Below are 13,179 nucleotides of genomic sequence, written 5' to 3'. Positions count from 1 at the left end.
AGGATCAGTATTTACAATTATACTTTATATCTATTTAGTTTCTGACATAATTTTTTATCAAGGAAGTCACACGTAGACTAATGACTCAAATTAATAAATGACCAGGACGTGGATATTAGTTGAAATACAACCCAACGTGTCTCACGGAGTCTCGCGGAGTCCAATGGAGTTACATATCTTGCGAAAGATTTATATGATTACGGTCGAGTATCTTAACCGATAAAGAGTGTCTGAACGTGATTAAAATGGCAATGAGATCTAAATGATTATTTGGCACACGTGGAAATAATATACTTAAAGCCTCGACGTGAGCTGCATAAATGATGATACGAGCAGCATGTCTGATCATGCAAAGCATCGTTACACTTGAAAGTATCGGCAAGTGAAGTGGGAAGAGTAGGCTCTTATCATTCAGATTTATCATGAATTATAGCGACGTTGATTACAATCTTTCTCTTGGAAAGATTACGTTTTTCTATTATACGTACGATATTAATTAATCAACACTATATACAGTTATGTACAGATATTACATGCTTTGTATCATGTTTGATAACACGTGAAGCTGTCCTTACGTAGATACAACGGTAAGCATGGAACGGTATATTCGTTTACAAGTGATTTCAAGTGTAACATGCTGTAATGTGGGATGGCTGATGTTTACCAGATTCAGATTTGGGAGCAAAGATGAAGGCTCCTCGGCGTAGCTCTCTAGTCTGGACCGGTCCCTTCGCTGTACCAACAATGGTTAATGACAAACCGTAAAGCACTGGTCTTGAAATGCATGCATTCTCTACATATCCACACACCATAGGTACACGCGATTGTATATTTAACTCGCACGGAATTGCTATTTAATCCGCGATAAATTGGTGAATATTTTACAACTTTCTGTCCGCTTATTGCTTATCGAACGACTTTATCTCGACAATCGTTTCGTGAAGTACTTTCAACACTCGAATGATTTTTTCTTCCGAGACACAACGGAAATTAATCGATCGTTAAATCTCGATATTATCTTCAGGACATTGTTTTTCATAAAGTTTGCTAAAAATAAACACGAAATGAATGAACGATGATGATAATGAAAATCTATAATGTACTATTCTATCGACAATTAATAGATAAGGATTAAATGTGTAACAATAACTTATTTTGATATTATGGTAGTATAATGGAATGTGAAAGGATACAAATATGTCGATGTGCGAGACGTACGGTTAGTATAATAATGCAAAAATGATCCAAGCCCCCACGAATGAACACTATACTACAAAGGAGAAATGTAATGGCACAATCTGGTTAGTTACATATTTTTTCTCTACTGTGTTATTATAACAATGACAACCATCTGATCGAATGTGTACGTGTGTGCAAATAGATAAGATGTGAGACAGTAGGATAACATCACTTGTTAAGCAATACAGAGATGATGTAATTATCGATTTCGGCATATAATTATGTGGCGACTCCGTTCGAAGGTAAACTAGAGAATGATTTAGGATTTCGTATGAGCGAAAGCTTCGCGTACTCGACACATAGTTTTATGAATTTTTATATAGAGACTTATGATATTTTTAGGATCCTGGTTTTGTCACAATGTTGCGTTTGTTGAAACTTCGTATTTGAATTTCTTCTAAGATGATATTTACCAAAGTTGTTAAAATTCACATCCAAAGATTATATTTTTATCGAAATACATTTGCTACCAACTTGCATGTACAAAAGTAACACGATTCACCAGAAATTATAATAGTCAAAGCTTTCGCTTAATTCGAATTTCTTTTCAGATCATATAGAATCTACATTTTTCAAAATATTCTTATAAAAGTCCTAAACAAATGTCTATCTAGAATCTTCAATGAAATAAAACAACGTATTGTAAATATAGGGAAACAACGAAATTTTCAACGAAAAAATATTCTCGAGATAAAAATAATATCTTCCTCAATTCCTATGAAATTTGATAATTCCTGTTGGGGTAATCGCTAATTTAAGTGTGGCTTACCTTTCGCGGCGGCGGAATAGGATTGCCTAGACCGTGATCCGAACACATAGAACTCAGGGATTCGCTGCTGCGTCCGTTGCTTAGCCTAGTCGTGACACTGGATGGAGCCGGGGGCGGTGGATTTCGCGGTCTCTGAAGCGTTGAACTGTTCGCCTTGTCCATACCTGTACGCAGAAAGAGAGACATAAGTATCGACACGATAATCGGAATGCCGGAGTTTCTCCTGCGAGATTTATTTATCGAATGTACCGTGTCCGGTCGACGAGTCGCCGCTCGGTGATCTCTTATGATGTTGGCTATTTAATGTATTCAACGTATGCGGTAGAGTGTGTAAAGTGTGGCCGGCTAAAATCGGCTCGCTGGTCGTACGACTGTGCGTCGACGTAGCCAACGTGGGTAGCGTACCGTAGTGCGACGACGGCAGGACGCCGCTCGCGATGGAGTTTCCACCGGGCGGCGGCGGCGGCGCAACCCGCTTCTTCAGCGAGCCGTGGATGTTCAGTGAAATGTCCGGCGCCATGGGAGTGGGTACTGCGCGAAAAAGGCATCAAGCGGTATAAAACACATTAGGATTTTACGGAAATTCAGTTGTCTGAAAACCAGCACGCTTGGCAGATTTGTCGCGAGAAGCATACGAGCGCAAGTCTATCTTACCAGCTACGGGTTTCCTCGCCTGCGGCGGTGGCGGTGGAGGCATTTGCTGACGGTTCGTCGAGGCGCTCGGAGAGGATCCGCTCTGTAGACTGTCGCAAGTGCTGCTCCGACTGCGCAGTGTCACCGGCGAGTCACCCGGTCCCGTACCGCCACCCCCGGCGTACGACGGTGGTCTGCTACGTGACTTTTTCTCAGGCGTCAGACATCCATTCTACAAGAGGAATGCACATTCGTGAGTATAAATATAGATAGTTACACGCAAAGACAAATTTCAGAAGTGTCGATGCATGTTTATGCTAATGTACTCACCCTGTCTTCTATTATCGTTTCGTCGTCGGAGAAGTCCGTGGATCCCTCGTCGTGGGAAAGATTCCAGTCAATATTGACGTTATCAAACAAAGTTTTTTGCCTCTGGAGAGCGTGGCTGAGCTGAAAATAATTCGTTGACTTTCGTTATGCGATTCTTCAAAGAATTCACAAAGAATTGTTTTACGTACATCTTCATTGAACAAAGATTACAGAAAATTATAAACTTACATCAGTATTAATTTTGAGCGATAAAAAGTTGAGTAATAATGAAAAATATGTGTCTATTAGAAAAACTAGGAAAAGATATTAAATGGCAAACAATATACTATAGGACACGATTGAATTACCAGTTCTTTGCACGTATGGTGTCCCATTTCCTGCGCGATGTCGAGCGGCGTCTTGTCCTGCTTGTTTCGCTGCGAGGGATCCGCGCCAGCCCGTAGAAGCAGCTTCATCGCTTCCGCTCTGTCGTGCCGCGCGGAAAGATGCAGCGCCGTTTCCCCGTCGATGGTCGCCCTGTCGATACCGCCGCTCGGCATATTTTGCACCAGGAAATCCACGATGTGCAGACTGCTGCCCATCTCGCGCAGAATGGCCAGGTGTAATGCGGTTTCGCCTACATCCTGAAATGGACATCGGTTTCTCGGGGCTTGTTTCTTATAAAATTAACATAATTGTGAGAGCATTTCTCTCAATTATCTCCTGAGACACGAGAGAGTCTCTGTAAAAATGGCTGTACAACGCCTTACCGATGTCGGCAACGGCGCAGCCAAATCCACGTTCTCGGCGTAAACTTGCAGAAGTTGCTGCAGATCGCGATTGTTAACGGCGTGCTCCAAATCGGAAAGCAGATCGCGCTCGTCCGCGCACGTGTTCATCACGTATCTCTTGTCCACGTATTTGGCGCGTATGAACTCGTACCTCTCCTCCCTGAATGCCAGGAAATAAATGTGAAAACGCTGGGCAAAGTGAAAGTATGAGAATGCTTGGTAAGTCAGCGAGAGCACCGCGAATGAATTGTCATACAAATCCGCAAGTTCGCTCACATCGTCGACGTCGGCGACGGCTTGAGATTGTGACGCAACGTCGCCTCCATCACCTCGTTGAACGCCTGATTCGTCATGTGTCGCGCGAGCAACAGCTGAGCGGTGCCGACGTTATCCAGCGTCAGAGACTGTATCCGCGATATGTGGACGCCCAAGTCCCGGTGGATGCCGCTGCACTCTATGCATACTATTATGCCGAAGTTCGTCGACAGCCACGTGGCATCTGAAAAGGAGACACCATTGTCGCTCGATAACAAAACGCAGCAAGTGGGGCGCGAGCAAAGTTGCCCATTTCGCCCGGCTTTGTCACGCGGTAACGTCTACGAGAATGCCCGGCCAGCGAACCTACGAGCACTCGCTCGATGACATAAACGTGTTTTCGGTCGGCTCTCAGAAACCTTAGGTCTACATTAGTTTGTGATTTATTAATTTAATAAGACATCAATTGTCGCGCGTTTCTGTAACGTTGAATAACTGTCGAATAGTGAGAAATTGTAAAGAGATTTGATAGAAATTAGCGACTATATAAATAATCGTGGGACAACACGGCATTTCGAAGAATTGTATGGGAGTGTTTGAAATTTTACCATACGTTTCACTTAGTAATTATACTTCAAAAAACTCTCATAAAGTTTTTCAAAATGTTGTTCCACGATCACGTGATGTTCAGGATAAATTTTGAAGAGACATTTCTCCCCGTGCACGATGTACTAATTTGACGGAAATCGTTTCAGTCGTGCGCCAAGTGTAACGGACGGATTTGGCACGCGCCGGAGAAAGACCGGCCGGCACCCCGAATGATCGACGACATTCGCATTACCGTTCTGCGAGGAGCAATCACAGCACTGATCGTTTCCGGGTAATCGCATAACGCATCGTATAACAGCCTGCTGCAGCTCTACGAGGCTGGGATTGCCGCTGCCGGCCTCCGCCTTGCCGCTCGCGTCGAACGCCCGCAACAGGGCGCGCTCCTTGCAATTCACGAGAACCGACATCCACGCGCGCTGGTCCGCCTCGTCCTCCGCTTGAAAGTGGTACGTTCTATTGTCTGGAATCGAAACAATGACGACGGCATTACGCGGCGTTCGTCGTGAAGAAACGACGGGCGGGCGTCTATTGGAAGCTCGCTCGTATATCATAAGCGTAACACTTACAGCTTATGAGATCGAAGCCTCGCTTGTCGTCCGGTACTAACTTAATCTGGCAGGTCAATAGGTTCACCCTGGTGGGCGGCTTATTCTCGTCCGCGTGGCAGATATCGAGGTAGCCCTCCGCCTGCACGGCGCATCGCCTCTTCTGCCAGACTCGCCTCATCTTGCCCTCGCTCTTCTTCAGCAGGTGGCCGGAGCGCGTGACACCGTGTTGCTTGTCGCCCTGCAGCTGGTGCAGCGAGTAACCCGCGTTCGCGTTCGCGTTCAACTGCGACCGTGTAAGATTTATTGTGGCTTAAGATTTATGTATGGCGTTGCTTAGAATTTATGTGCGATATTAAGCGCAATATAAAGCGCGATAATGGAATGACTGGAGTTGATCCAAAAGTTGATAAGGATCTCAGATGCAAGGCAGTTCAATCTGAGATGAAAATATTAGCAAAGTTTTGGTTTTACAGTAGGTAGGCTAATATGATTAAGATGACGTTCCGAGAGGAACGTTGTTTACTATCGACTACCAAACAAAAGCGAAAAACGGTAGCAATTAAAGACTATTAAATCATCCTCTCTCGTCGCGCTTCCCATGACGTATTGATCTTGAAAAGAAAACCTGGCTCTCGATCTCGTCCTACCTCTTTGTCACACCCGGAGCTTCTAAGAAGACTCCTAAGCTCCGTTAGTCGTCTCCGTTCCTCATCCTGCGTCTGTCTGATTTTTTGCAACTTCACGCTCAGGTCGGCCACGTACGAGCCGAAGTGCTCGATAGTCTTCAAGCCGTCCTGAAAATAACTAAATTCCCGAGAACGTAAGAACGCTAGAAAGTCGAGTCGAAACCGCTTCTTCGGTCGTTCCTCAGCCCCCAATTAAGCTCCGTATAGATTGAAGCTTCAGAGAGATAAATATTTACTGTGATGACAACTTAGGATCAATTTGGTATCGCGTCTTGAAACCGTGAACAGCGTATTAACCCAAGTATTGACTGCGTTATACTTACTTTGTTTGCGCGTGATAATATTCGACTAGATGCTGCAACAGCTCGATGCCCTTCTTCGTTTTGATCTCGTTCACTTTGATCAGATACTGCAAGCAAACGTATGCAGCAATGATCGGCAATATTCTGCGTCTCTACCATCGCTTGGCCAAATACATTTTTATCGAGCGTATCATAAAAGCGATCCGCAAATATAGGGTGTGCGGGAACCATCGCCACTCCTTTAATCTATGGATCGCCCTAAGCAGTTTGATTGGGATCCACCCATTTTTAGCGAGCGAAGTTTAGCATCGAGCACTCCGCTAACCGAGTCTCAAATTACCAGTCCATTTCGCGTGTAAATAGTTATTTCTTTATTTAAATAGCCGTGGCTTAGTTCGCCGAAAGGTTTTTACTTTTCATCGCGCGGAAATGATTCTGCCGTTCGCTTTCGTTGAGGAGGAGTTACATTCATTTATATTTTATTAAACAGAATTGTTGAGTGATTTAATTTTACAATTTCCACGTTATATTCGCTACGTTATCTCAGTTATCTCCAAGACAGAATGTAATTCTCGAGCACCTTGTACCGACTGCCGACTGCAAAATGCAAGCGGCGAAAAGTCGAAAAGAGTAGGTAGAGTGTAATATGCAAATGAAGTTCTCGAGTTGGAGGGTAAACATTTTTCAGCTGACGCACGACAGTATCTAAACGACCGGATATCGGTGCACGCGCGTCGATAACACCGCATCGATAGCATCCACACGTCTCCCGTTGGCGTGATGTTACACCGTTTATACTTCATAGAGCGGGGTCTGCATCACCCACCTCGCACATTTGCAACTGAAACAACCGTCTCTCCTTCTCCATCTCGTCTGCGATCTCGGCGGGCGTGACCTCCGTACGAATCAGACCGGCCTCCTTCGCGTGCTGCTTCTTCTCCTTTTCGATTTTCGCGTATTTAGCTTCGTAGTCCTTCCAGGCCTTCTCGAAGGGCCTCTTCAGGTCCCCCTTCACGCCCCTCAGGTCGCCCTTCAGCACCGAATCCAACGGGAACATCACGATGTTGTTGATGTTTTGCATCTGCGAAATCGTAAGATCAACCGGTTAACAAATCTTCTTCTCAATCAAATAACACGCTATGAAAGCTATTAAATCTCCAAGTGACAACAAATCTCCGAGATACGTTATGGAAAAGAATGAAGAGGGAGACATTTTCCTAAATAAATTTATTAGCCAGGATATATACATAAATGTAAAAAAACAAGATTATTATTCACACGTTAATGAATAATGTATTTTCGCAGCGATAATCAGGAGGTATTCAGGCTTCGCCGTGCAGCATCCGCGGTGGCCGACCGGCGCGGCGGCCAGCGTCCCGATAAAAATACCGGTGGCGTACACGCTACGGTATCTATTAGATACAGACGTGAAAATATTAGCTCTCCTTATCTCCGCGGAGCAGCGCGAGCCATTTCAGATTGACCGAAGCGCAATAATTTATCTATTTATCGGAATAACCGGTCTGACAGGACTCGAATGGGAAACGGCGATGAGAAATGCGAGTCTTGGGCGGATTCCGTAACGGGGATCCACCCCGCCTGGCTCTATCCGACCGGTAAATAGTGAATCACCGTCGTGATTCGCGTCAGCACTTTGCTTTAGCCCGTCGCCTCTCGCGCGCCCTGAATAGAGTGCGGCTTCCTCTCGGAGCCTTGGGCTCTCTCTCTCTCTCTCGAGGGCGATCCCTCGGCCGCTTCGCGACTCTCGTGGAAACTCGGCTGGGAAGCGCTCAAACGCGCCGCATAATGGGCCTTGCGAGGGCAATGCGCAACCAACTCGTAAAGGCGACGCTCTTCCCCGCGAATGGAAATGGCAAACTGCACTTTGTTCATTAGACGAAGTCGCTCGGGCTGCTACAACAGAATCTCATTTAACTTATCGTTCCCTGTATCGAATCGCATCATCCGATCTTCCGCGGTGATTTATGTTAGCAGGTCACGCGAGGCAATGACGATCGATCTTGACTGCTGTTTAATTGCGTGGATTTAACGTTCGATTGCGTTATTTTGTCCGCCGCGGATTAAATGTGTTACTATCGTCCAGTTGAAAATAATATTAATTTTTACTTTCGGGTTCTTACGTCTTGAGAGAACGGGAGGGAAGTATCTTCGCACTGAGAAAAATATCTTAGCCTATCTAATCAATTCAAGCACATATTGACAAAGGGATACGTTCGATTAAATTGTATATTCGATGAGTAACATAATCGATTCTTTTTTTTTTATTAAATTTCATCGGTAACTGCAACTTCGCTGGATAAATTTCACCGCATATATCCACAATTTAATCGGAAAACTTAATCGACTTAACGGAAATTTTTCTTGGTGCGCGAATAATAGAATAGGTAAAATAGTTGTAGTCTTAGGCCAACGGCACACGATACTATTTTTCCTACTGAATTGCTTACGAGAGCCAATCAAGATTCAGTCTTAAGTCATCTGATCTAAGACTCTGCATCCTTATTGGTTCACGTAAGCAATCCAGTAGGAAAAATCGTGCTCTCCGCTCTTTCCTATGAAACAATGTTCGAGCGATTCAAGTTATTCTCTCATGAATGTCAAGCTTTTAACGTTAAAACAACGACAAATTCTGAACGTACTTCTGAAGTGATTATTCTGAACGATAAAAAAAAATTACTGCTCATTCCAATTACGGTTAATCGCTCGGATATGCTAATTCCGAGTTCGACTCGGATACGACCGAGCCGGGTTCTTAAGGTCCGCGAGCGCCCGATATCGCTCACGCCGGGAGTGCATCGCCCGATTTGAACCGCGGCCAATATCGGATGCAGATGTATTTTAACCGATTGCACGTGTGACGTAAATTGTCGTGAACGATCGAACGACGACGGCTCGGATCGCGGAAAAACGGTGTCGCGGCACGCGAGCAGTTTGCAAAAACGAAAAGTCCGCGCTTAAACGCCGCTAAATTTAAATTGGATCCGCGACCGCGGAATCGTCTAACGTCACGGGGAACCGCACGACGGGGGGGCCGCCGCGCTGAAAATCGCGGACGAGTGTGCGCGCGCGCGCGCGCGCGCGTTTAAAAGCTTCCCCGGTAAATATAAATCCGCGCGGTCGGTCGTTCGTGCGTGATAGAATCTAGGAGAGCCTCCTAGGCCGCGCGGCTATCGTGGCTTATAACGTTCGTGCAACGCTTCAGTAAACGTAATTATCCCGCCGCCGTGAGACGTCCCGATTTGTACCGCGCAGGCTAATCGCACTGCGCGGGGCTAGGAAACCGTCGCGTCGGCGCACGGCACGGGCAGAACCAGTTTGGATCCGCCACTAAATCCACGCCCGGACGATTACGTCCTGCCCGGCCTCTCGTACTTTTAGCCGATTTATTGCCGCTGGAAGGATACTTTACCGGGGACATCCACATTCATTTGCGCTCCTCCTGCTCTCTATCTCTCGGTACCGATTCCTTGGAATTCGATAAGTCATCGAGGTGACGCCGACGGTCCTGATTAATACGCGTTCTAGACAGAGTTCCTTCCCGAGCGGAAATTTTAGCAGGTTCCTGGCAGGGGCCTGTTAAGGGATGCCTTGAGGGTATGCTGGAGTGATTCTGCACCTTTCTAACCTAGAAACTGTCCGCTTCGTGGAAACATTTGTATAATGTACAAATTAAATGGCTCACGTGTACAGATCGAAAGCAGTTCGCTAGTCCGGCTAAGATTAAGGCCCGGTCTACAATGAGCTGTTAGTCGTTAGTCAGAAGTCGCAACTATATGTCGGTCCTTTTTCTTCCACCCAGAAAGGAAAAGGATCAACATATAGTTGCGACTTCTGACTAACGACTAACGACTCATTGTAGACCGGGCCTAAAGAACACCATGGCATCACCGAAACCAAGTTTGTAAGTCTACACACTACATGTACTGTATGTTGCTCACTAGTATTTCTTATTAGACTTACAAACTTTGTTTCAGTGATGCCATGTTCTTTGATCTCGCCGGAATGGCAAGCTGCTTCCGATCTGTATATTATACAAATGTTTCCAGGAAGCGGATAGTTTCAAGTGCAAAAGGTGCAAAAGTGCAGAATCACTCCAGCGTCCCCTTATGCGGCTGGTCGCGATGCAATACTATTTCTTCCCGAGAATTTTCGTCTCTGATACACGCCCCTTCTAGATCTTTTTACGCGAAAACATCCTACTAACGTGCATCCTCAGAAAGGACTTCTGTTACTGAGACAAAAATCTTCTTGACGCATTTATATTTCTCACCTCATTTATAGTAGTATAAAAATAAGACAATATCAAAATAAAATCAATCATTCTTATTCTCCTCTGTCGAATTAAAAAAGATTGACTTACTATATTGAGGCAACCCAGTGAGAAATGATTCGTCGATCGACGTCGAAACGACGTCGAATCGACATCGATACCGTCGAATTGACGTCGATCGACGAATCATTTCTCACTGGGAAGAGTGACTTATACATATCAATGTAAGTTTATATATTCTTGCGTTTAGAATATATTTTCCCTCCGTCTTACAACGCACGAAATTAGCACCGCAATATTCGACAAAAGACGATACTATCATTTTACTCTAGATTTTAGAATTTGTTATTTAAGATTAAAACATTCCTTCTCTATAATAAATATGGTGCTATATCGATCCTATTTTATGATACATTGAAGAGTAATAGCATTTGATCCGGAAATTTTTCTGCGGGTGTGGACTCGTCATATATCAAGTCTCTTAATTCGACGGAGTGACGAGTGACTTCGGGCCACAGACTGGAAGTCTGCGCTTCGAGCAGAATCCTTCAGAGAAAAGAAAGACGAGAGAAGAAGCGACTACGGTAAAAAATTACGAGTGAGCGCAGAGGGTTTTCCTCGCGGAGCACAATCGTCAACCTGACGTGCGGTTAGACGTCAGAAAAGTGAAAATACACGAGGCGAGGAGACCTTTAGCATCCTTTCACGAAGTGGTGACATAATGGATCGAGCAGTGGGAATAAAAAACACGTAATAATAATATTTCTTGTGTAATACTGTTTCATTTTATTCTTAAAGAAAAAAAGAAGGAGTTAAGTTTCGCAAGTACAGGAGCTAATTAAAAAAATAATGAATCTCCTTAGAAAACGCAACACGTAAACATTTAATTGTTGATGCTTTTCTGCGATGCTGATTGATTATCTTGTTTGGCTCATTTAAGAGTAACTTTGCAGCGCACAGATCATGTATATTTTAACAGTTTGTCAACGTCAGGTTACGTTTTCTTACGTCGCGTCTTCTTTGCATGGAAATTTTTATGTGCGAAGAAGATGACGGATAAATATAAATGACAGCTAAATAGCGCGCGCAATGCTTTGTCTAAGTCTTTTTAAATAAAGTACATATTGAATATAAACCAATTGATATTAATATTAAGACAAACAGTTGAACAATTCGTCTATAGTAAAATTTCGTTGATTGAGTAATATACATTTATATACACGTCAACTAAATTGAGGCAAAATCTCTCAGAATTTAAGCAACAATGATTTTCATTTTAAAACATTTTCGCAATTGAACGGAGTCAATCGTTATCTTTAAAGAAAGTGGGTCCGCAAAATGATACGCAACATGTGTACAGAAAAAGTTTCCGGATCCAATGCTATTACATTTCAATGTATCATAAAATAGGATCGATATAGCATCATATTTATTATAGAGAAAGGAATATTTTAATCTTAAATGAAAAATTCTAAAATCTAGAATAAAGTGACAGTATGAATCGTCTTTCGTCGAATATCGCGGTGGCAACTTCGTGCGTTGCAAGATGGAGGGAAAGTTTATTCTAAACGCAAGAATACAAACTTACATTTATATAAGTTACTCTTGTCTCAATATAGTAAGTCAATCCTTCTTAATTCAATAGAGGAGAATAAGAATTACTGATTTTATTTTGATATTGTCTTATTTTTATACTAAATGAGGTTGTGAGAAATAGATATACGTCAAGAATATTCTTTGTCTCGGTAACAGAAATTCTTTCTGAGGGTGTAACAGTCGCCGAACAGAGTAATGTGAAATATCAGGTACAAAATTCCTAACTCATATTTCGTGTTTTTCGTACGCGGGGTAACGAACTTTCAATGTTTGTTCTTGTTTTTATGCCCGCGCGGCGTCGTACGACGCTCTACGTACTATTGTTTACGCGAAGGTCGCTACGCTATCATTCGGCCGCCGAGCCTCGAGCCGGCGGGTAGTGTCGAGAAGTCGCTCCGTACGTCGCATTACTTTTGCGTTATCAGTTTCCGGGACGCGATCGCGACGAGTTCGTAGGGAATAAAACACTCTGCTAATTTGTACGCATTTACCAGTAACAAGTAATGTTCGTCGGCTGACTACTAAGTTTCCACAACTCGTAATGAGAAACAATTTGCACATTGAGGAACGGCTTTTTATCAGTAGATATGTACGTGACGAGACTAAATTCATCTAAAATACGAAGGTAAACCGTGGGACTCTGTCGCGATTACATATCGTTTATGCATCGCGCTTTGAATTATCTCTCGACTTCGGTGTAATCTGTTTTTCATCTTCGGGAAAAGAGAGAGATTTGTTGGTGTAGTGTACGGCTTTGATGCCTGTGTTGTTCGCTGTAATTCGTTCTGTGTCACACTTTGCAGCTCGTACAAGCAGAAAGCAGAGAAAGTCGCTTGTTGCGCGTTACGTTAGATCTCGAAAATGTGTTCGGAAATTATCTCGCAATCAGTTAACTGCTACAATTAACTATTCATCGCAGTGGATGTGTCGCCCGTGTAATTCATTTCGCGTAAGAATTAGATCGATTGGCAGTAAGGATTGTAAAATCTCGTTGCGGATTAATAACCGTAGAAGTTTAGATTCCGATGCTCGCGTTGTTTTTATATATCGCCAATTTAAAAGTGACTTATCTATCGCTACTTCCGAATCGAGAGTGCAAGGATGCGAGTGTGAATAATTTGTGTGACGGAAAATATCACACGACATACGTT

General features: G+C 43.8%; 1 protein-coding gene across 3 annotated transcripts in view; it reads right to left on the bottom strand.

The window, feature by feature from the left end:
• The window catches only part of LOC105562342 (arf-GAP with SH3 domain, ANK repeat and PH domain-containing protein 1), a 63,159-nt gene that overhangs the window by 5,581 nt on the left and 44,399 nt on the right, over positions 1 to 13,179 (bottom strand). Inside the window, exons 4-16 of one of the 3 annotated variants that reach the window (XM_012013104.1) lie at positions 6,968 to 7,222; positions 6,163 to 6,248; positions 5,801 to 5,957; positions 5,172 to 5,436; positions 4,838 to 5,065; positions 4,018 to 4,240; positions 3,721 to 3,901; positions 3,319 to 3,594; positions 2,972 to 3,091; positions 2,663 to 2,873; positions 2,258 to 2,539; positions 2,009 to 2,172; positions 665 to 733 (exon numbers count right to left, since the gene is read on the bottom strand). In XM_012013104.1, the coding sequence (XP_011868494.1) occupies positions 665 to 733; positions 2,009 to 2,172; positions 2,258 to 2,539; positions 2,663 to 2,873; positions 2,972 to 3,091; positions 3,319 to 3,594; positions 3,721 to 3,901; positions 4,018 to 4,240; positions 4,838 to 5,065; positions 5,172 to 5,436; positions 5,801 to 5,957; positions 6,163 to 6,248; positions 6,968 to 7,222 (2,517 nt within the window). The remainder of the gene's footprint in view (positions 1 to 664; positions 734 to 2,008; positions 2,173 to 2,257; positions 2,540 to 2,662; positions 2,874 to 2,971; positions 3,092 to 3,318; positions 3,595 to 3,720; positions 3,902 to 4,017; positions 4,241 to 4,837; positions 5,066 to 5,171; positions 5,437 to 5,800; positions 5,958 to 6,162; positions 6,249 to 6,967; positions 7,223 to 13,179) is intronic. The other 2 variants (XM_012013106.1, XM_012013105.1) reach the window with 2 other exon arrangements.

The sequence above is a fragment of the Vollenhovia emeryi genome, unplaced genomic scaffold (assembly GCF_000949405.1).
Source record: "Vollenhovia emeryi isolate VEMERY1.0 unplaced genomic scaffold, V.emery_V1.0 DF939190.1, whole genome shotgun sequence".
Classification (NCBI taxonomy): Eukaryota; Metazoa; Arthropoda; class Insecta; order Hymenoptera; family Formicidae; genus Vollenhovia; species Vollenhovia emeryi.
The sequence above is the reverse complement of the archived record's forward strand: the minus strand, read 5'-3'. Positions and strand labels throughout refer to the sequence as shown.